Here is a 23,376-nt window from a genome sequence, read left to right as displayed (position 1 = left end):
TCAGGTATTTGGTGTAAATGCTCGGGGGTAGTGGGGGTGAGCTGATCCCTCTTAGTATTACCCTTGCCTATCTCCTCAGTAGCATCCCGCAGGTGCTCAGGATGATGTGGTTGGGGTCATAAGGAGAGTGTCATCTTTGCCCACTTCGGAGTATCCACTAGGTACCCTGGGGTAAGCAGTGTGTAGATTGTCTGTTTATATGTTGGGCTTGGGCTGTCCCACCAGTCTTCTCTCTACACTAGCAGCTTTCATAAGTGTGCAATCCAGTGTGCTCTGAGAGAACCTCGATGGGTGTTTCCTGGTCATTTAGTCTCCTGGATTGCAGCGCTAGCACAGGTTTTTACAGCGCTGTCTTCACACTGGTGGGGGGGATTATGCTGAACCTCCTTATTGCAGCCTCTGTATTTTAATTCATGATGGGGGTGCATATAGTGCCTTATTTTTTGAAGGGTTCATGAGGTAAAGGAAAGTGAGGAAAGTGATGAAAGTAAAGCCTGTGCACCCTGGGTGGATCGATGGTCTGTCCTCGAGAGAGGTTCCCACTGTTCATGCTAGTGCCGCCCTCTCCATCTTCCCTTTCTCCCTGTGTGGCTTCATAGCCCCTGCCTGGATGGGAGGGAATGTTGCTTTCTTCATTCTTTGATGATGATTTCTGAAGCCATTATGAAGCACAGATTCGGATCCATGAGTCTAGTTCCTGTCATTTATAATGTTTTGACTGGGGCTGAGTGACCTAAGTTTATAAAGAAAAGTTCTAGTTTTAATGAATTGTCTGATCTCTCTACATGGATTTGAAATGCTACACTTTAGTTCAAAGACTGACCTTCCTAAATCGACATCAACCCTAAAACAATGCCTTGGATGGGCAGCATCGGAGCTAGTACAGCTGGCCACATGATCTAGGCCTCAAGCATGACTAACCTAGCACATGCGCAGGCCCAGCTGCATGCTCTTGCCATAGGCTTCATCCGTGCTCATTGTCCGAGCTCATAGTCCGATGTTACTAGCAGCCAAGATCTAGACATCAAGCATGACTAGCCTAGCACATCCCCAGGCCCAGCTGCATGCTCTTGCCATAGCATTTCATCTGGGCTCATTGTCCGAGCACTTTGTCTGATGTTACTAGCACACAAGGTCTAGACCTGAAGCATGACTAACCTAGTACATCCCTGGTCCCAGCTGCATGCTCTAGCCATAGCGGTTTATCTGGGCCCACTGCTTGATCCGCTTTACAGAGGTTTTTTCAGCTTGGCTTTTATAATCCATTGTAAACCGCACAAGGTTTGTCGGTGTGCCTATTTCCCTCAATACCCCCCCCACACCAAAAAGTACTGCTGAACACCCTGTGCACTATACAAAATATCAATAAAACAGAGAAATTAATACAAGAAATAAATCCTTAAGTGTCTGAAAATAACAGGCTAAATGTATTGGAGGCACCTGCCTTCCTCCTTAAACAGAGGCAGCCGCAGGACCAATTCAAATATATTTAGATGCTTTCCACACTCCGTATTAGTACCTGGCACAAACAGATTGTTACAAACAATCCGATTGGCCCTCGCCGGGTCGTTACCCGCCTGACAAGGCTCCGGTTGCTGCTGCTGCTCTGTGGTCCTTCCGCAAGTGGCCGCGAAGGAAATGGTGAAGGGACTACATGTAATCCTTTCTCCCCTTCATTGACGCCCATCTTCTTTGTTTTCAGTTTTTTTGCTCTTTTCAAAGGCTGCCATGGAAAGTGAGAATGGCGGATATTTTCTTTTTTTCGGTTGCTGAAAGATGAAGCGTTTCGCAACCGAATAAAGACACAATTAGTACCATGGTCCAACGGTCCAATGGGCCAGAGTACTAATAGCAATAAACACCGAGCCTGGGAGGGGGGTTTATTGTGTCAGATAATGCCCCAGGGCCTGTAACTATGGTCCCTGGGTCATTACTTGATGCAGTAATACGTCCACAGGCTCGAGGCTTATTGCTTAATTAAAGACAACATTTGGTTAGTGTGCCCTGTGCACCAGTCAGATTAGAACCCAGATACCCTATCAAGGGCGGATAAAACATTATCACATCACTTAATGTGACTGGACAAAAGGGGATTGGGAGGGGGGATAGCTTAGGGGCAACGTGTTTGTCTTGTTTATTGTATTGTTCATTTTAATGGGCTAAATACTTGTGTTGACCACCGTTGTCTTGCTTCCAAGACAAAAGTGTGGCCCCTGAGCTATCCTTCCTCCCCTTGGAAGTAAGACATCCCGCACTTAGAGGCTGGTCTCCGGTAATTAAGCGAGTTATAAATACTTATTTAAATTAATTACATGCCAGAATAATTAACCCAAAGGCTCCTATGTCTTTTGGAGAATACCCCTCGAAGCTGCCTGAGGATTTGCCCTGCAAGCCGCATTCTGACCATTCTTCCTGCCCCTCATTCACACTTCTCTCAAGGCCTGTGGCTGTGTGTGGTGTGTCTGGCTGAACAGAACCCCAGAGCAATGCAATGTCATGTAATGTAAGTGCTTTTGTATAACACCCTTCTGCCACTATTGGGGGCCTCGCGGCGCATACATTAATTCTGTTACGCTGTACACAAAGGGGGTACCTGAAGCCGGGTTCATGCATTGGTTCCCACACAGCTTGCAGCACTTCTTCAGCCCTCCGCAGTCCAGGTCATCTTTACACTCTGCCTTTGGCAGGGGGAGCAGGCAACTGGCTTTTATATCCGGACAAGCCCCCGGTTTCACTGGAACAGAGACAATCATGAGCGCTGTGAGCGAGGTGTCCCAACTGGCAAACACAAAATGCACAGGTATATTATATTAAATCCATTAATCGATTCAATGCATTGATTTGATTGGATGAAGCCCGTAGGATCGTGTGAGCAATTACATGGATTATCCAGGTGAAGTAAACGTGTTAAAAGTAGACAAGATCAATAAGACATATTTCTAAATTCATGTGCAAACTATAATTCATGCACATTGTAGGTAATGCAAAGTTCTACTCACTTTGGCACCACTGCAGATGTGGTCGAATTAGCAACTGAAATTAAAACTGACCCTTAAAGCAGATGCTAAGGGCCTAAGTGTGTGCCATGAGTCAGAAAGTGCCATAAAGAATATTGCACATGTTCATATTAACATACATCAAAACTTCAGCATGAAAGGTTTGTGCATCACGGCAGTAAATCGGACCATCATTCTTATCAAACAAATCTGTGCCATCTGGGCATTACAAACTCCTGCCTTTCCACAGAGAACGGTGAAGAAGACCCACATAAACAGGGCTTATAGCCGAGACGGAAAGAACGCAAAAACACAGCAGACATGACCATATGTAGCAATAAATGAAATGCTGTTTTTACGGCAACTCTGAATATCCCGCACTCCCTTCACATCCCGCTTGTTTGATGGGTGTGCGGTCTTAAAGAGACCGCCCGGAAAAAGTGCAAAAGAAGACCGTGCTGTCAAAGGAGTGCTGGCGAGGTGGACAAAAGGAGACCGGAAAAGGGAAGTGACTGAGAAGACCACGCTGTCAGAGGAGCGCTGGCTGTTCTGACTACATCACCTCACCATGAGGGTCGTGCCTAGTCGCGTGGAGATAATGAATACAAAGAGACGAGCGGCTTCCTCCCAATTCTGGCTCCAGAGCATGTCTTGCACGCTGCGATCACTGCAATCCTGGGGCTGTCATTCTGCCTCCCAGAGCACCCTGGTCACAGTGTGCCAGAAAGGCTCCCCCCCTAAAAACAGGCCTTATGCCGATCCCAGTCACATGGGCCACAACCTGCCCCTGCCCGTCTGGTGTGCGGCAACGCTTGCTCCCACATGGTGAGTGTGGTGCTGCCCCCTTGAGGATAGCGCAAACGCGGCGTCGGAAGGTTGCACGTCACCACATACATTATAAATAAAGGGGGCATTCCCGGCCACGATAATGCGATCGTGGAGCCCGAGCGTAACAGACATGTGTGCCTGTGTCTGTGGGGTTAGGGGCTCACAGAAACCGCTGAACGGGTCATGAAGAGACCCCCAATAGTGGCAACGAGGTCGGTGCATGTCCCGGGCCCAGCGGTGATGTGATTTTCAATTTTTGATCCGGATCGGATTACTGCATGACATTCATTCCACACTGGAGGCCGGGCAGACGCCACAAGGCGAGCGGCCAGTTTGAATCCCAGGCAGGGGATACTCACGAGGCTCCGGTAGGGCTCGTGCTGGGCATCCATGCCTAATTCTTGGAGCATATCGTAGCAGGCAGCTGTACCTTCCCACACATGCCCACATTTTGAATTTATTATTTTTTGGGGGCGAATTACGTCGAGTGAAGGCTAGGAAAGGGGGAAAGATGCCAAGGCCTGCTTAGCCCGTATACATCCCTGGCTCAATTTTTGGGACATCCATGCTGGGTCACAGCATCTTGCAGCTGAGGACTCACATTTCCATTGTCACCCTCATCATCATGCCCAGCTGCTGTGTATGTGTGTGAGGCACACTGCTGGTCTGGAGTTCTGCCACCTATCATCATCCTCATCATCATCAGGTATGGACTTGTGTTGCCTGTGTGTGTCTGGACTGGTGTAATTCAAGGCCCCTGGTGGGGACTGAACTGTGTTGGTGGGGTGCGTTGCTGCCCCCAGTTCACGCTGGTGGTGCCTGTGCGCTCTAACCCATGAATGCGCCTGACGACCAGGACGGTGGGCAGCCCGCGGACCTGCAGCAGCCTCAAGCCCAGCCACAGCCTCAAGCTCAGCCCAAGCCTGCGGCACAGCCTCAAGCCCAGTCACAGCCTCAGGCTCAGCCCCAGCCTGTGGCACAGCCTCAAGCCCAGCCACTGCCTCAAGCTCTGCCTGTGGTGCAAACGGTCATGCAGCAGCCCCCTCCAGTCATGGCGCAGATGCGGGCCCCGGCGGCACTGCAGCCTATTCCAGAATTTGATGTCTCAGGCCCGCCATCCAGCCTGGGGCCAAGGTGGAAGAGGTGGGTGGACCGTTTGGACATGTACTTCAGGGCCACTATGGAGACGGATGATGACAGCAAGCTTGCGACACTGCTGTATGCGGCTGGACCTGCAGTGCAAGAGATCTTTGAGTCCCTCCAAACAGCTAATGCCTCCTATGCAGCGGCAAAGACTGCTCTTCAAGATCACTTCTTGCCTCTCGCCAATGTGGATTATGAGAGGTTCGTAATGCTGTCAGCACGCCAGAAGGAGGACGAGACGCTGGACACCTTCTATGGTCACTTCAGACGCCTGTCATTGGCATGTATCTGGGGTGATGCAGAGAACATGATCAGGACTATGCTCATTCAGGCCTGTTCGTCAGGAAAACTGAGACGGCAGGTGCTGAGAGAACCAGGCACTACACTTGCCCGCATCCTTGAATGGGGCATTGCCATGAAGTGTCGGAGGCCTGGGCGTCCAGGATGGAAGCCGGATCGCGCCCGGTAAAGACAGAGGAGGTATGTGCCATGTGGGGTGGTGGCAGAGGTGTCAGAAGACCAGGAACCCTCCTCCGTGACAGGGGTGGGAGAGCTGGTGAGTCGTGCCAGAAGTGTGGATATGACTTACCCCACTCTGCTGAGTGCCCTGCAGCGGGTAGAACTTGTGGAAGGTGTGGTCTCGCGGATCACTATTCCCGCGTGTGTAAGGCGGCCCTGGCAGTGATGGTGCCCAGAGGCCCGGTTCGGTCGGGGTTCCTCCGTCAAAATCACCCCCCAAACATGGCCCAGGTAGACCAGGGCGAGGAGGGCGCCCCCGCGGAAGAAGAGGAAGAGGAAGAGAACATCTTTTTCGTGTCCAGTGTGGGGGCCCCCAAGTCAAAGAACAGACGCCAACTGAGGTGTGTGGTAGAAGTGAACAAGTCGCCTGTCCCAGTGCTCACGGACACAGGGGCATCGGTCATTGTGATGGCCCGTGGACACTATGATGCAATGGACACACCTCCCAGACTGGTCAGGCAGAAGGCCTGCATCTTTGCTTTCGGTGGGTCGGAACCCATTCCTTTGGACGGTGCTTTTGTGGCAAAGGTGGAGCATGATGGCTCGCAGATCACGGACCGCTTCTACGTCACACCGGTGAGCACAAAAACCCTCCTGAGTTGTGCTGCGGCAGAGGCCCTCGGCATCGTCAGCTTTGCCTACTCTGTGTATCTCGAGGACATACATGATTTGCTGGATAAATATTCCGCTTTGTTCCACAGAATTGGCCAAATGGACGGTGACCCGGTGAAGCTGCACATTGACGAGTCTGTGCAGCCTACAGCCCTGAAACATCGGAGGATGCCATTCTATCTCTGGGAGCAGGTGGACAAGGAATTGGACTGTGAGTCTGGATATCATCGAGAAGGTGGAGGGTCCTACACCTTGGGTCTCACCAATCGTGGTGGCAAGGAAGCCGAAGCAACCTGACTCCATCCGCATATGCGTCGACATGAGGCTACCCAATAAGGCCATCAAAAGGGAGAGACACTTGACCACAACCATCGACAATATCATTGCAGAGGTACAAGATGCTTGCTTCTTTTCGAAGCTGGACCTCGGGCCGGCTGTCACCAAGTCGTCCTGCAACCGGAGTCAAGCAACATAACCACATTCACCACTCATCGTGGACTCTACAGGTACAAGAGACTCAGTTTTGGCGTGTCATCGGCAGCGGAGGTGTTTCAAAACATCATCAGAGGTGCCCTCGCTGACCTGGTTGGCGTCCTAAACATTAGTGATGACATCCTAGTGTTTGCCAAGACTGAGGTAAACCATCTGCGCAAGTTGGCCAGGACTTTTGAGAGACTGCAATCACTGGGCCTCACGCTCCACAGAGTGAAGTGTGAGTTTTTACGCCCAACCATCGAATTCTTTGGATTTGTGTTCAAGGAAGGAGCTGTGTCGCCAGATCCGAGGAAAGTGCAGGACTTTAAGAAGGCCCAACCACCTGAGTCGGTGTCGGATGTGAGGGGTTTTCTCGGTATGGTAACGTACTGTGGTCGATTCATACAAAACCTTGCGTCCAGTTCTGAGCTCCTGAGGGCCCTCGCGAAGAAGGAAACAACCTGTCATTGGGGCCCTCTCGAACGGGCGGCGCTCGAGGACATTAAGAGCGCCCTCAAGGCTGATGACACCATGGCGTTCTTCGACCCTGCCCTGCCGTCGGAAATCATCGTGGACGCTAGCCCGTTTGGCCTAGCGGCCGTGTTGAAGCAGGTTGATCGGTATGGCGGTGTCCGCCCCGTGGCCTACGCCAGCAAGGCGCTGTCCGACACCGAACGCATCGCAGATAGAACGCGAGGCCCTAGCAGTGCTTTGGGGGTGCAGGCACTTCCGGCTCTACGTCCTGGCTCTACGTCCTGGGCCGCCCGGTGACTGTCGTGACGGACCATAAAATCCCTGCTGCCCACATTGGCGGGGTCCTCGTCCAAACCACTGGCGAGGATTGAACGATGGATGCTTGCCCTCCTCGAATATGGCGTCACCCTAGCGTCACCCTAGTGTACAGGCCTGGTGTTAACAATGCAGCGGACTATCTGCCCTGGACAGTAGAGAGGAGCTGGACACGTGTGACGAGGAAGCAGACGATCACGTTTGTATGGTAGTGGAAGCGGCAACCCCCAATGGCATGCACCGCGAAGATCTGGAGGCGGCCGCAGCTCAGGATGAGTGTTTCCAAATACTGAAACACGCAATGCAACAGGGCTCATGGAAGCCAAGATGGGGCTAGAACAACTGTGGAAGGTGAGGGAAGAGCTATTGTTCACGGCATCTGGCCTCTAAGGGGTGACCGGATCGTCGTGCCACAAGCCAAAATCAAGGAGGTGATCACCCTGGCCCACCAGGGACACCAAGGCACCACCAAGACCAAGGCCCGGCTACGCCTCAAGGTGTGGTTCCCTGAGCTGGAACGGAGGGTTGATGACTTTGTTGCTGCCTGTGTCTGGTGCCAGGTGGCGTCCCTGCTGCAAAGAGAGCCAGTGATCGAAGCAATGCCCTGGGGGACGCGGCCATGGGAGGTGGTGCATGCAGACTTTGGATCCACCACACTGGGCATACATTTTCGGGTGATCGTGGACGAGTACTCCCGCTATCCGGAGGTCGAATTTGTGGACTAGGTGGCTTTTGAGCACGTGGTGGTGGCCATTGAGAAAGTGTTCCTCCCACGGTTTCCCCCACACCCTGTGCTCAGACAATGGGGCGCCGTTTCAGAGCAAGCGCTTCTCAGAACTAATGGAGGGGTATGGGGTCCAACATCGGAAGATCACCCCGCTCTTTGCCGCGGGCCAATGGGGAGGCGGAGAGGCTGATGAGAAAGTTGAATAAGACTTTCCGGATAGCGCAAGGCCAGGGGCAGTGCCTGCAGAGGGCTCTCTACCAGTTCTTACGAGTCTATTGCACTACCCCATGCCTCCACGGGGGTCGCAGCAGCCGAGGCCCTGTTCAAACGGTGCCCCCGTAGGCTGCTGCCCGAGGTGGGGGATAAGGAGCCCGGAGTGATCGATGATCAGCAGGTGGAGCTGGATCGCCGCTGCGGACGGAACAAGAGAAAGCGAGGAGAGGACTCCGCCCGCAATGACTGGAACCGGGAGATGAGATGCTCATAAGGAACAGGTATCCCCACGGAAAGATCTCTCTCCCATATGAACCTGAATCACTTGTTGTAGTGGCCGTCAAGGGGTCCATGGGGACGGCCTCGGACGGGAGGTCGGCTGTCACCCGGAATGTGAGCTTCTTTAAGAAGCTAGGGGACCCCAGGACCGAACCTCCTCTTGAACCTGACTGGATGGAAGTACCAGACGGGGGTGGAGGCCACTCCTCCATGCCCGCATCCCCAGCCCGGGGAGTGCCACCAGATGGACGGCCCGTGCCGGAGGTAAGCGGGAGGTACCCTCAGAGGGCTGGGCAAGGGAAACCCGCTTACCTCAATGATTACGTGCTGGGACATGTTTCATAGGTGGCCTGTGGGCCTCTTGTGATAGTTATGGGGATCCAGGGTGGTTGTGAATAAAGGGGTGTGTGGGGAGTTTATGATTATATTGTTTTGATGTTATTGTTTGGTGTTAAATACTGTTAAAGTATTGTTGTTTGTCCCCATGGAAAAGGAGGAGTGTGGTGCTGCCCCCTTGAGGGACGCGCACACGGCGGCATGTCGCCGTGTGCATTATAAATAAAGGGGGTGTTCCGGCTGCGATAGTGCGACCGGGGAGCCCGAGCTGAAGAGACGTGTGTGCCTGTGTCTATGGGGTTGGGGGCTCACGGGAACCGCCAAACGGGTCATGGAGAGACCCCCAACAGTGAGTTGGAGCACGGCCCCCAGGGCAATGGAGCTCTCACCACTGTTGGCCCTGACGTGACTCACGGTGTCAGCCCATCGATGCTTGCCATGGTCTGCTCCCGCTGCCACCTGTATTTATATAACTCACTTCACTGGGTGCCTCCCATCATGGAAAGACACAGCCGGTCTTCCTGGAGCGCACTCCAGTGGACAAACACAGCCAGCCTCCTTGGTGCACACTCCACTGGCCTGGTGCCTCCCACCAAACTCTGGAACACTGTGCCACTCTCCATCAGAACTCTCACGTCCGCCACGCTCTTCAAACATAAAGCCTAGCAATGGCTATCCTCTACACCTCACTCGCTACCAGCCTAAGCTACCTGCTCCACCACTTTTGCACTACCTGACTGTTAACTTACTGCTCTCTGTCTGCTCCGGTAGTCTGTCAATTCTGTACCATTGTGCCTTAAATGTATGTACATGTGATTATACTCTGTAACTGTATGTAACTGTACCTGTCCCTCAAGATATGCGCCTGGTTGCCCTCGGGCCTAGTGCGCTATCCAAATAAAATAAATACAAATACAAATACAAATGCCACACACACAACGCCAGCCTCTCTGACACACATACAGCCCTGCCTGCCTGTGAGGGGAGGAGTACAGATGAGCTCTGGAAAAAGAGTAGCCCCAGTACCCCTGCCGGCATCCTCCTTGGCCGCAGCCCTCAGTCAAGAGGGGGCTTGTGCAGCCTGGCTGGATGTGGCTGCAGCCCTCAGTCAAGAGTGGGCTTGTGCGGCCTGGCTGAATGTGGCTGCATCCCTCAGTCAAGAGGGGGCTTGTGCAGCCTGGCTGAATGCGGCTGCAGCCCTCAGTCAAGAGGGGGCTTGTGCGGCTGGCTGAATGTGGCTGCAGCCCTCAGTCAAGAGGGGGCTTGTGCGGCCTAGCTGAATGTGGCTGCAGCCTCCAGTCAAGAGGGGGCTTCTGCGGCTTGGCTGAATGTGGCTGCAGCCCTCAGTTAAAAGGGGGCTTGTGCGGCCTGGCTGAATGTGGCTGCAGCCCTCAGTTAAGAGGGGGCTTGTGCGGCCTTGCTGAATGAAGGACCACACCTTCTGGCCTTATGTGCTGTGGAACGCATCCAGCCTTCTGACTTGGCCCCACAACCATGCCAGGTATCCCCTGGCTTCTGGCAGCACTGAGCTCAAGGGGAGTTTGCTCGCCACAAGACTTGACATCGCTTCACGCACACAGAGAAGGCAAGGGTCATCCAACCACAAGGGATGAACTAATATAGTGGACACCAAAAGTGTATGTCCTAATGATCATAAAGGAACAATGAACAATGATGGGTGTTTGAAACTGTGATCCTGCCTACTTTTCCATACTGCTTAAAGTGGACTCAGTGATCATTTACGTCATCATTTTTTTGTCATTACCCTTGGCATGGGATGTTGAGACTACAGCACATCACCACGAGATAGCGTGCCAAGTCACGTGGAGATAATGAATAAAAGTAGGCGAGCGGCTTCCCGCTCGCCAGCTGCCTCCCAACTCCGGCTCCAGAGCAAGTCTTGCACGCTGTGGCGATCCTGGGTTTGCTGCACTGCCTCACACAGCACCCTGGTCACAGTGGGCTGTACGGTCCAGCCCCCACCACTTGCAAGGTGCACAACGGGATCCAAATAAGGAAGCGACAGAGCTGCGAAGTGCATTTTTGGGGTAGAGGGAAATGTAGGGGCGTGGAGGGTTTGAGAAGGGTGGGGATGAAATAAAAGTAGTTAGGTTGGTGGAGGGGGGTTAAGGAGGGGCCCTGACAGCGGAACAGAGTGTGGAGGGGTGCAGACAGGGAGGGCTGGACATGGTGGGGGAGGTAGGAATCAGGTGTGGGCAGAGAAGAATGCTGCAAGAAGAAAGCGCACCCTGAGGAGGCTTGGTGTGCCTCTTCCTTTCCTTTACACGTCACGTCTGCTGCATGCTGGCAAAGCCAACAGTTTTGCTTTGGGTTAGGTATTTAATAGGTATTTTCTTGGCACCGCATGCAGAGTGTTAGGGAGAATTCTCTTTTAAGGCTAATTTCCCAAACCTAGTGAGTCCCCCAGCAGCTTTGCTGGATTTTTGGGGTTTATATTTTTCTCCTACTAAGAGTGAGACTCTTTTTCTCCCACTCTTAGGCATGATTTGAGAATGTTCTTTGACTTTGTATGTGTTTTATGGGCTATGGGGTCTTTTACTCCATAGGGCTTCATGTGTTTTTGGCATGTGTGTTACACAGCACCCTCAGTGCAGTAACACAGGGGTGTCATAGTGACCCCCAAACATAGACTCTAAACCCTGGGAGTAACTACTGTCTCCCAGGGCATGTAAAGTCACCATTGGCTTTACTAGTCTCAAATTGTGAACAGAACCAGTACAAACCACCATATTGTGGAAGTACTAGAAGGGGTTAATTAGATTGCCCCTGGGTCTGTTTTCAAGGGGGCACTATCCAGTCCCCCCTTGTCGAGTTTCTGGCTGGTGGTATTGGTTACCACGCAAAATATTCCCACCTGAATATTCCCTATGGGATCTTCCCATTCATTTTAAACGCACCACTTTTTGGTGCAATGTTAAAGATACCGCCGGGTCATTTATTTAATATTAATTCCCCGGTTGAGTCTTTTTGCCAGGAGTCGGTTTTAAAATGGCGTTTGTGTTCGCCTCTGAAACTCTAACCCAAGTCGAGCCCTTTGTTCCACTTTTTGGCAGGCTTCTGCACAGAAGCCCTCCAAATGGTGCCACTCTGTCTGGGGTCTACAGGATGTGTGGGAGGGGGATTAGGCACCCTGGACTGAGTTGCCTCGGCAACCCAAGTCGCACTCTTGTGTGATTGCCCCAGTGGTGAGCCGCCCGGCTCACCACTTAGCATGTTTGAGTGACAGCTAGGCTGTTGAATGGGGTTTTTTCTGCATAAAAGCAGGGCTTTGGGGACTGGAACTTCAGAAGTCGCCACAGGACCTAAAGAATCCGAAGAGGGGAGAAGCTGAGCCATCTACAATGACGACACCACCTGTGGAGACCTGCTGTACGAACTCACCACTTCCCCGACGACAGAGGAGATCTTCTTCCAGGAGAGCCTCCTTCCGTTTGAGATTTTGGGACCAACCAGTTTGCCTTTTTCGCCTACCAGGACGTCTCATGGTCTAATCGCCCGTGCCAAGCACTCTGGCGGCCGTATAGCCACGCTTTACCACTGATCACGAATAAAAGGGTCGTACCTTTTAATCGGGAACTCCGCGGCTGGTTTCTTCCCTGGCAGTGCAAACGACCTCCAGCTTTCTTCCTCGTCGAGATCATCTCTTCCTCTGGTCGAAGCCATGACTTACACCCGCTGCCAGGAACAACTGCCCCCACTGGAGCTTTCTCACCATTTCAGGTACTGAGTCCCGCCTGGCCTCCCTTGCAACGGACTGTCCAAGGTGTCCCGTAAATCCTTAACTTTCCAACTGGGTTGGCCTCCAAACCTTCTAACTTTATCTTTCTGAACTGATCCAACCTCTTTTGACATTTCTGCATAGACTTCGAGTGCATTTCCACTGTGTGATCTTGGGCACATTCAGCCTTGCTTTCTCTAAGTGTGGACCTGGCCTATGAACTTTTGGCTCTACAGTAGACCCTGCCTTTCTTGACTTGCTGTGGTTTCTTAAAAGTGTTGGTACTGTGTTCTTTCCATACTCTTCCTTTTCTCTCCCTTTTTAACAAATTATTGGAGTGCCATCTAAGGTTACGAGCTCACCTCTGTTTTGCTAATAAGTGGTGTCTTAACCTAGACTTGTCGAATAATTAACTAGGGAGGTGCATATACTTATAGTGACTGTGTGTTTTAAATAACTAATTATATACTTTTAATACCAAAGCTCTGGTCAGTGTTTGCTTGTTCTACTGTATTGTTAGCCCTATTGTGTATGCTCTATATACTGCCCTACTCTTCTTGAGAGAAGTCTGACTGCTCAGCCACAGCTACCAGGTAAATCTGGGTGGTGCAGACTGCTACCAATTGGGTTTACTGCTTACTCCTGTAGTCTTAAACTTTTTGCAGTGGTCCCTAAGGGAACTGCACAGGTTTCTGCCTAACACAGATCATCACACCATTGCCCAGCTGCTACCATTTTATAGCCAAGTAATACCTGCTTAATGATGGCTGCCGCCATCTCTTCTACTAAATGCATCATTGCTGATGCACTCGAACAATGTGAGAGCGCTCCAGCCCCATACAGAGCCCTGCCACCTGATTGGCACACATCTAAGCCTAATGGGTAGCCAGAAATATGCCAGCAGGCACACAAGACCCCCCATCTAAGGCCTATACCTGTCCGGGCCTATCGGGGCATGGAAGGTGCCCCAAAATCAGCCTATGTGACCATGCCATCCCATCCACTACGCACCAAAGCATACCCTACCTAGGACCAAACCCCTTGGGGGCCCTGGCCGGGTTCCGGTACCCTCCACACATCTTGTCTGCCCTTTAAGGACAACAGCTTCTTCCTGCAACATCAAGCTACAGGTAAGCGCAGTGTCACCCTAGCAAGAAGCAGCATGTGCTATATGCATTCCCCATCGCATCTAGCCTACCTGGTCTCATTAGCCTCCCCATTTGCCCTACACCTACAATCCCACTACTCCCGCAAAGCCAACATACACAACTGTTACCCACACTTAACAATCTAGCAATGCAGCCCATGCGACTGGTCCCTCTTTGTCTCAACTCCAACGCTCATCATAAAACCAGGTCACCATATCCAACTGCTGCCTCCTACCCCCTCCCTCGACACATGCCCCACCACTCAACTATACTTTCTTACCTGCCCACACATTTGCACAATTTCTCGCCCAGTGTGCCCAACCCCCTTCCTCACCAGCCAAGTCAGTAATTTGAGCCACAGAGTAAAACTCATCATAGCAAGTCTCCACCTCCATGCAAGCCTCACACCTCACTTGAAACCAAGCCCATCCTTCTACTGCCACCAAGACCCACCACACATTACCAGCACCACACCAGCCCCCCCATGCTGAAAACATGGACCTACACCACTCCAACCACCTCCCAAGAACCTATCTGTGCTCGCAACATTACACCTCATTCCAGGAATCTTCTCATACCCCCGCAGCTGCAAACCTCTACAAAACATAACACCCTGCAACAAGACGACCATTCAAATGTGCCCTTATCAGTACAAGATCCGTCCCAGCACATGCACCTGACATCCTTGACCTAATCACTACCATTAATCTTGACCTACCGGCTATCACAGATACCTGGAATCACCCAGCAGCCGGTCCTGCCCTGACAAGCGCTATCCCACCAGGGCATTCCATCCAATACAATAACAGAAATCACAACAAAGGAGGCGGAGTAGCCATAATCCACAAACACGCAATTGCCATCAGAATATCCAACACATGCTTACTACCTAACTGTGAGCACCTCCCCTTTAAAATCTCTTTATCTCCCACTGACACTATCACAATGTATCTTGTCTACCGACCACCAGGTCCCCCCTATCCATTGACAAAGACTTTGACCTCACTGACCACCAAACCCTTTGCCAAACACCTCACCACAACTGCCAACCTCTCCCCAACTGCCACTAAGTGGGTCGCCTCCTTCTTATCCAGAAGATCCAGCCGTGTTTTCATTGTGACCACACTGCCTCCTCTACTCCTGTAACCTGTATCATCCCACAAGGATCCTGTATATCGCCTACCCTCTACAACATATATACAAACCCCTCTTTGACCACCTCGACACCCTGGGCATCTCATGCATTAACTATGCCAATGACATCCAAATCTCCTCCCAGTCTCAGGCAACTACCAACAAGATGCAGCAACATCAACTCTCCCTACGTCATCATTCAAGATTGGATGGCGTCACACCTCCTTTCTCCCAACAACGGCAAAACAGAAACTGGCCTTATTGGCACACGTGCCTCACTTTGCAAACTTGACCTTGCATTCTATGCCTTCACCATCACAGGAACCCCAATTCCCAGCTCAACCTATGCCAAAACCATGGTCCGCCGACACTACCAAACTTGCACATGCCAGCAGACCTTTCCTCCCCGTCGGCAATGGCCTCACCATAGCTAGAGCAATTATCAGAGCTAAACTCGACTATTGTAACGCTCTGCAGGCAGGCACATCCAAACGCAATCTATGCAAGCTCCAAATCATCCAAAACAACGCTTGTGAGCCACCTTAGGGATGTCCAAATAAAAGCATATCTCTGATGCCAGAAGAAAGGTTCCCTGGTTACCAATACACAAAGGGATCAAATTCACAACCCTGTCCCTCATTCACCGCCTTGCTCACGAACACTGCACTGCCCTACCTCTCTCAGCGCTTCGAAAGATACCACCCTTCTCATTTTACACGCTCATGTAGCGCTCACCTCATCAAAGTGCCCACCTTCAAACGATTGAGAGATGGTGGTACCAGCTTCCCAGTCACTGCCGCCAAACTATGGAACAACTTCCCTCTGTCAATCAGAAGTGAACCCTCAGACTGGACCTTTAGAAAGGATCTAAAAACATTGCTTTTCACGTAAGGACTTTATTACCTAAACTGTCTTCATCTGAATGTGCCATCACACATTGCTATCTCAGTTATTGAACTGGGCCTAGAGGCCTAAGGGCTTAGTGCGCTACTTATAAATGCAAAAATAAATAAATGGCGGTGCCTGCCAAATGCCTATCCAATGCCAACACAAAAGTCAGAACTGCTTGCTGGCTTTGTCAATGCTTGTCTGCGGCTGGAGGGCATATTAGCCATTGTTTACAGTGCTTCAATAAATATTAAGTATGCATAAGAAATAGACTCACATTGCAGAGAACCTTTTAACGGAACTACTTCCAGGCAGTGCATAAGAGGTGTGATTATTTGCCAAAATAAGCTACTTATTTTATCAACCTTGGATGGCTGTAACGCCTCCTCTTCCCATTCAGGAATTAAACTTGCAGGTTGCCCATGTATCTGCAGCCGATGCATTCACCACTTTCTTCTTAAAGAAGATACTGTTTAACTGCAAATATATATAGGGCCTCATTATGAGATTAACGATGTGGGTAAAATGCGGCAGTATTACTGTATACCGCCGCATTACTGCACTAACCAACTATAGGTATGCGGCTAAGGTGGGGGAAAAACCTCCAGCAAGAAGCTGGATGTAATTCCTCCACTTTACCACCCAAAATGATGGTATTACCGCTAGCAGTAATTCCACTGAAATCCCCCATGGAGCCCTATGGACTCCAATTTATGGAGACTAACAATGCCTACCACCACTTGCAATCCGGTGGTAATACCGACGGTCCAAGTGCCATTAACGGTAATTCCGTTTGGTGGTATCTCACTGGATTTACCGGCCAGAAACCACCATATTCATAATGAGCGGGGGAAGGGGGGGCTATGCAGGTCTCGGTATTGAGCTACCAGGGCACACTGCAAGCCAGGATTGTGGATAATTGCGAGAGCTCTGCTGGTGCTTTCCAGGGGTGCTCGAGCCTTCGGAGGCACTGGGTTTTCAGGTTAACCCTTCAATATGCAAATCAGTTACCATTTGAATCTGTTGGATGCAGACTCGGCTCATCAATATTCAGGTTAACAATCTTGTACTCCTGACCTGTTTATGGCCCTTAAGAATAGGCACCTTACATTACAAGACAGGAAGAGGTGCAATGGTGGGGCTCTGCACTGGGCTCACTACTTAGATAACTGTGTGTGGTGAAGTGCAGGATAGAGACGCATTGTGGGAGCTCTGCAGAGAACTCAATACTGGGGTAACATTCTGGCACGGGTAAGGATAATGGTGCATTGGTGGAGCTCTGCACAGGGCTCAGTACTTACATAACTGTGTGTGGTGAAGTGCAGGATAGAGACACATTGTGGGAGCTCTGCAGGGAACTCAATACTGGGGTAAGATTCTGACACTGGTAAGGATAATGGTGCATTCCAAGAGCTCATCACAGGAATCAGTACTTACATATCTGTGTGTGGTGAAGTGCAGGATAGAGACGCATTGTGGGAGCTCTGTGGAGATCTCAATACTGCGGCAAGATTCTACATTCCCCCTCCCTTCTGCACTTGAATGTTCTGCACACTCACAAGACATAGTAAGGTTGTCTTTACCCCCGCTGTATTATTTTTTATGTATTTTAATGCTTCATATCCCTTTGTCCCCGCACTGTTGCCCTGTGGGCGCTTTGAAACCGAATGTATCTTCTGTATAAGTGTCCAACAAGCGAACAATAAATTAATAAATAAATACATACATACATACATAAATACATGTTGTCGCGCCTTACCTTTCCTGTTGCAAAGCACTCTGGTTATGACCTCAAGCATAACAGAAGATTGTTGGTGGGGACCCAGGTGTGGTTCACTTAGTTACCCGTCCAGCAGCTCCAGAAACAGTACCCAACCAGCACACACAGTGCCCTGCTAGATTCTGCCAGCAAGCTTCCTAGGCTGGAAGTGCCAGAGAGTCTCTGAACAAAGGACAAGGCTGTTGCCTGCAAACACTCTCTTCAGTTTTGCGCCGTCCTCCTTAAAGAATGACACAAGCCCTGCGAAGGTGCTAGGAGGGTGCCATGACAAACATCAACCAGCGTCCATCGTTTAACCACTGCTCATCCATGTACTCCTGCAGAGCAGAAGTCATTTTGTTACACTGGCACCTCCTGGGTATTTTCTTGCATTGCCACAAAAAACTGAACGCGCCCTATTCACTCCTAGATCGGGTCGAGCTTCCTCGCTACACTCGGTTGCTTGCACAATCTCGGTCCCAAACAAACAAACCAACAATTTAATGGGAAATATTGGCGCCTGTCCAAAGGTTCACCAGCACCCTCTGAATTGGACTGCTAACAAATTAACATAATGGCATACATGCTTTTTTATATGAAGGGTGCTTAATATAGTGAGAAAACACAATTCTGTTTTCAAAATACAAAGTGTTATGGCGCAGATGTACCACGAGGGGTCATTTGTGCCACTAATGGCCGATGGATCGTTTTTCGCTACAGTAATGTAACTATCAGCATTCCACACAGAAGTACATTCACTGCCACATCCCGAAATATATTGTGTGGCAGTGCAAAGGCTCTGTTCTAGAAATTAGGATCTGGGATGGTCTCATCCCAGTCTCATGTGCAATTGAAACAGCTGTTGCAGTCTCTGTTTGACTCTCATCGCTTGGGCAATCAAGTGTAGTCTCTGTTTGACTCTAATCGCTTGGGCAATGAAGTGTAGTCTCTGTTTGACTCTCATCGCTTGGGCAATGAAGTGAAGTCTCTGTTTGACTCTCATTGCTTGGGCAACCAAGTGTAGTCTCTGACTCTCATCGCTTGGGCAATCAAGTGGAGTCTCTGTTTGACTCTCAAAGCTTGGGCAATCAAGTGTAGTCTCTGACTCTCATCGCTTAGGCAATCAAGTGTAGTCTCTGTTTGACTCTCAACGCTTGGGCAATCAAGTGTAGTCTCTGACTCTCATCGCTTGGGCAATCAAGTGTAGTCTCTGTTTGACTCTAAACGCTTGGGAAATCAAGTGTAGTCTCTGTTTGACTCTCAATGCTTGGGCAATCAAGTGTAGTCTCTGTTTGACTCTCAACGCTTGGGCAATCAAGTGTAGTCTCTGACTCTCATCGCTTGGGCAATCAAGTGTAGTCTCTGTTTGACTCTAAACGCTTGGGAAATCAAGTGTAATCTCTGTTTGACTCTCATCGCTTGGGCAATCAAGTGTAGTCTCTGTTTGACTCTAAACGCTTGGGAAATCAAGTGTAGTCTCTGTTTGACTCTCATCGCTTGGGCAATCAAGTGTAGTCTTGCTTGGGCAATCAAGTGTAGTCTCTGTTTGACTCTCACCGCTTGGGCAATCAAGTGTAGTCTCTGTTTGACTCTCATCGCTTGGGCAATCAAGTGTAGTCTCTGTTTGACTCTTATCGCTTAGGCAATCAAGTGTAATCTCTGTTTGATTCTCATCGCTTGGGCAATCAAGTGTAGTGTCTGTTTGACTCTCATTTATTTACTCGGATTGGTTTGATCCTATTTGGGAATCAACCTCGACTAGGAAGCCTTGCAACATACACAAGAGCTCTATGGTATCAAGCGTGCTATAAAAGATTCATTAATTAATAAAATGTATTGTACTGTGGAAAATTCGTATTCGGATACTGGTCCTTATATTGACATAACGTGAGATTCTGTCTACGGATGGTATCTATGGATGCAATGGTCACATCTAGAAAGGCGTTGCTTGACCCTACGGTCGTCAAGACAAGTTTCAGAATTATGAAATTGACACAATGTTCCTCTACTTTTGGAATGGATTTCGGTGTGATATTTTTGGGTTTATATTCCAATATGAAATCAATTAAATGTTTGGGACGAATCAAAAATCACTTGCCTTCTTTTATGTTCTCCCTTTCTTGTCGGCCGGGGGTGGATATGAAATTCTATTAACTTAAAAGCAATCTCTGCAGATAAGAAAATAGGTTTTCGGAAGACTGAGGCCTTGTTGTGGGAGATGTCAAAGTTGGCTGTCTTAGACCACATTTCCATTACACCGAGAGCTGGAAAAAGGGGATTCAGACATGATCAGAGCTGGTTAACAATAGTAAAGCAGCCAGCAAGAGCTCAGAAGTGTGTCTGCCCTGGTGCAAAGTTTCAGTTAATCTACTCTTTTGTCTGCAGACACCTAATATTGCATCTGTTTACTCACCTTGTATCAAGGATACAGTCTTAAGCTGCATCGGCTTGCAGCATCTCAGGCTGGAACATCATACTTATTTTACCAACGTTTCAGAGGGGCACACCATGTTATGGTATTGTTTATTTATAAAGTGCCTCTACACAGGCAAGCATTTCAAAGCGCACTAGGAAGATGGCAACATGGGGAAAAAACAACAGTCGCTCAGAGCCCTTGAAATTATGAGACGATAATAGTGTGTAAAATACATTTAACAGTTTGAGATACAACAAATAGGGATGACAATGATTCTGTAGCATTACCAGTGCAATTAAGGGGTGAAGACAAGGGTGAACAGACAGACGATCTTAAGGCATGGTGCGTACGGATTGTGCAAGTGCACAGATGGTCGCAGGGAGGGTAGGTCCAAGTGCAGCCGGTCGGTGGAGACTAGGGTAAGTGCAGAGAGAGTCACTCTGTTGGGTTATTTCACAAGTGCAGTGAGCGTGGGTGGGCTGTAGGACCCTGAGGCAAGTGCGAAAGAGGACTGGCGGGGGTGCCAGACACCTGTGAGACTCTGAGGTACACCAGGCGGCCAGTCAGCAAGCTTTAAGGAAGAGGCGGGAGAGAGGGAAAGAGCAGAGAACTAGGTTAGCTGGGTAGAGGGAGAGAGAAGGAAGAGGAGAAGAGGAATGGCTTGAGGAGTTTCCGGAACTTAAGAAGATCAGGCTCAAGATGGAGGGTGGCAGGGGGGCTACTCCAGAGGGAGGAATCCGCTGAGGATAAGGATCTCCCTCCAAATCTCTGCTTGGAGAACTGGTTCACTCGCAGGAGGTTGGAGGAAGATGAGTGGAGGGCTCTTGAGGGACAGTAATTAGGTAGGCAGCGTTGCAGGCAGATAGGTTCCAGGCCCCAGAAAGCCTTGTGAACAATGCAGAGGGTATTGAACTTGATCCTTGCAGCCACAGGGAACCAGTGGAGGGATATCAGCACTGCAGAGATGCGGTCCCTGAGTTTGAGGCCAAGGATACGTCTTGTGGTTCTGTTCTGGATGAGTTACAGAGGGCGCAGTGTAGAAGAAGGGAGCTTGAGGAAGAGGCTGTTGCAATAGTCCAGCCTAGCGAGAACCAGGGCTCTGGAGACAGTGAGCCGCTGGGGGAAAGTGACAAAAGGTAGAGTACCTCTGAGGAGGTGTAGCTGATAGTTAGACTTTTTAGAGATGTCTGAAATGTGAGAGGAGAAGGAGCGAGTGGAGTAAAAAATGACCCTAAGGTTTCTTGCCTCGCAGGTGGGTGCGAGCACAGGGCCAAGGCAGGCCAGCCAGAGTGAAAGTGGGAAAGCGGGAGCAGGGTTCCCAATGCAAACAATCTCAGTCTTATTGATGTTGAGGCAGAGGTTGTTTGCAGCACACCATGACTCAAAAGCAGACAGTCAGATATGTGCGAGGAGGAGGAGGCAGCTGAGCGTAGCCTGAAATATAGTTGTGTGTCGTCCGCGTAACACTGGAAGTTAGTGGTGAAAGTGGCAATCACATGTGCCAGGGCATCCATATAGACGTTAAAGAACCAGGGGGATAGGTTAGATCACTGGGGAATGCCACAGGTTGAGAGAGCTATAGTCGAGAGAAAGGCTCAGAGTTCCACCTGGGATGGGCAGTCGGAGAGGAAGGTGGTTAACCATGCCAGAGCCTGACCTGTGATTCCCATGGTTTCAGGGAGAAGTGCGATCAGGATGTTGTGGTTAGCCGTTTCAAAGGCAGAGGAGAGGTCAAGGAGAATGAGGACAGAAGGAGTGTTAGTGTCAAGATTTGAGAGCAGGTTTTTCACGGGTGTTCAGAAGAGCAGTTTCTGTGCCTCTGGATGCTGTAAAGCCAGACTGATGGTCATGGAAGCAACCAATAGATTCAGTGTGGATGGTCAGCTGAGAGATAGCCAACTTCTCCAGGAGTTTGCTCAGGAAAGGAGTGATCGAGATAGGTAGGTAGTTTGCTGGAATGGAGGGGTCGGCAGAGGAGTTTTTGAGCATAGGGCGCACAAGGGAGTTCTTAAGGGCAGTTGGCAAAACTCAGTGGAAAAGGAGAGATTGCAGAGATCAGCCAAGGATGTGGCGAGGGAGTCAATATTGTCTTTAATGGTTTTAGTGGGGCAGGGGTCCACCTGTTTGGATGAAGCCTTTATAGATCAGACTTGTCTGGTGACCTCATCAGGTGTGACGGGTGAGAGGGAAGAGAGGGTAAGTGGAGGAGGACCAAAGGAGGCTCCGGTGTTGGTGTATGCTGTGGTGTGGAAGAGAGGGTGGAAAGGATGTCTTGGGTTTTTGTGGTGAAGTGTGCAGCCAGGGCCGAGAAAATTCCTGGGTGGGTTTGACAGAAGAAGAGGCTGCTGCAGGATTGGCCAGTTCCTTGCAGACTTTGAAAAGTTCGACCGTGTTGTTTGATGCCGCGGAGATGCAGGCTTGAATAAAGACACTTTTCTTGGAGCGGATGCAGTCGATGTTGCCTTTGAAGGAGGCGGCAAGCCAGTTTGTCAGATGGTTAGCGCTACGCATTCCATTTCCGTTCAGCTGCCCTACACTTGCGTTTTAGGGCAGCCAGGCCGGAGTCATACCAAGAGTTGCACTTTTTGGAAGACTTCAGTTGGACCCTCGTGACAGGGGCAAGAGATAGAGTGATTGAGGTTAGCAAGGTCTGTGTCAGGGTGGGAGTCAGTCGAAGAAATGGGTGGAGAAGAGTAGGTGGAGGCAAAGGCAGCCACTGTCACTTTTTTTATGGGCCTGGTGACTTTGAAGTCCAGTGGATATGCCGGGGGTGTAGCTGCAAGAGGACAGGAGAGCTTCAGGAGTGTTGAGAGAAGAGAGTGGTCAGTCCAAGAGAGGGAGGTAGTGAGAGGGATGTCAGTAGAGATGAAAGAATCCAAGGTGAGGCCCGTGGTGTGCGCGGAGGCAATGGGTAGGATAGAGAGGGATAGAGAGTTGAAAAGGTTGTAGAAAGGACCTGAGGAGTCAGGAGAGTCCAGATGGATGCTCGGATCACCCATCAAAAGCAGTTGAGAGGAGGAGGAGAGTAGGGAGGAGACCAGGTCTGCCCATTCAGAGAGGAAGAGAGTGGACTGTCCTGGTGGCCGATAGAAGGTGGCCATAATGAGAGAAGATTTAGGGGAGAGTGAGAGTCCGTTTTATCTGGATGCTCTGTAAGTGTTTCAGTTCATAGCTTATATCATTATGTTATTTGCTTTTAATACATATAAAAAGGCTCACACATGGTTATTAACTACAGAGTTGCTCCATATATAAAAATAGTAGTAGTGCCTTTCATGTGTTTGGCACCCGGCTTACTCATGATACCTTGCCTTGTCACTTCTCACTCCTTTTCTGTGAAGACACTTCTGCTGGTGTGAATGCATTTGCATATTAG

At 50.1% G+C, this 23,376-nt stretch overlaps 1 protein-coding gene across 1 annotated transcript in view; it reads right to left on the bottom strand.

Moving 5' to 3' along the window:
* Positions 1 to 23,376, bottom strand: part of LOC138452780 (WAP four-disulfide core domain protein 8-like) — a 139,537-nt gene that overhangs the window by 100,016 nt on the left and 16,145 nt on the right. The window contains exon 3 of the mRNA XM_069605121.1: positions 2,594 to 2,734. Within this exon, the coding sequence (XP_069461222.1) occupies positions 2,594 to 2,734 (141 nt within the window). The remainder of the gene's footprint in view (positions 1 to 2,593; positions 2,735 to 23,376) is intronic.

This window comes from Ambystoma mexicanum, chromosome 4p, assembly GCF_040938575.1.
Source record: "Ambystoma mexicanum isolate Mex_15411 chromosome 4p, UKY_AmexF1_1, whole genome shotgun sequence".
Classification (NCBI taxonomy): domain Eukaryota; kingdom Metazoa; phylum Chordata; class Amphibia; order Caudata; family Ambystomatidae; genus Ambystoma; species Ambystoma mexicanum.
The sequence above is the reverse complement of the archived record's forward strand: the minus strand, read 5'-3'. Positions and strand labels throughout refer to the sequence as shown.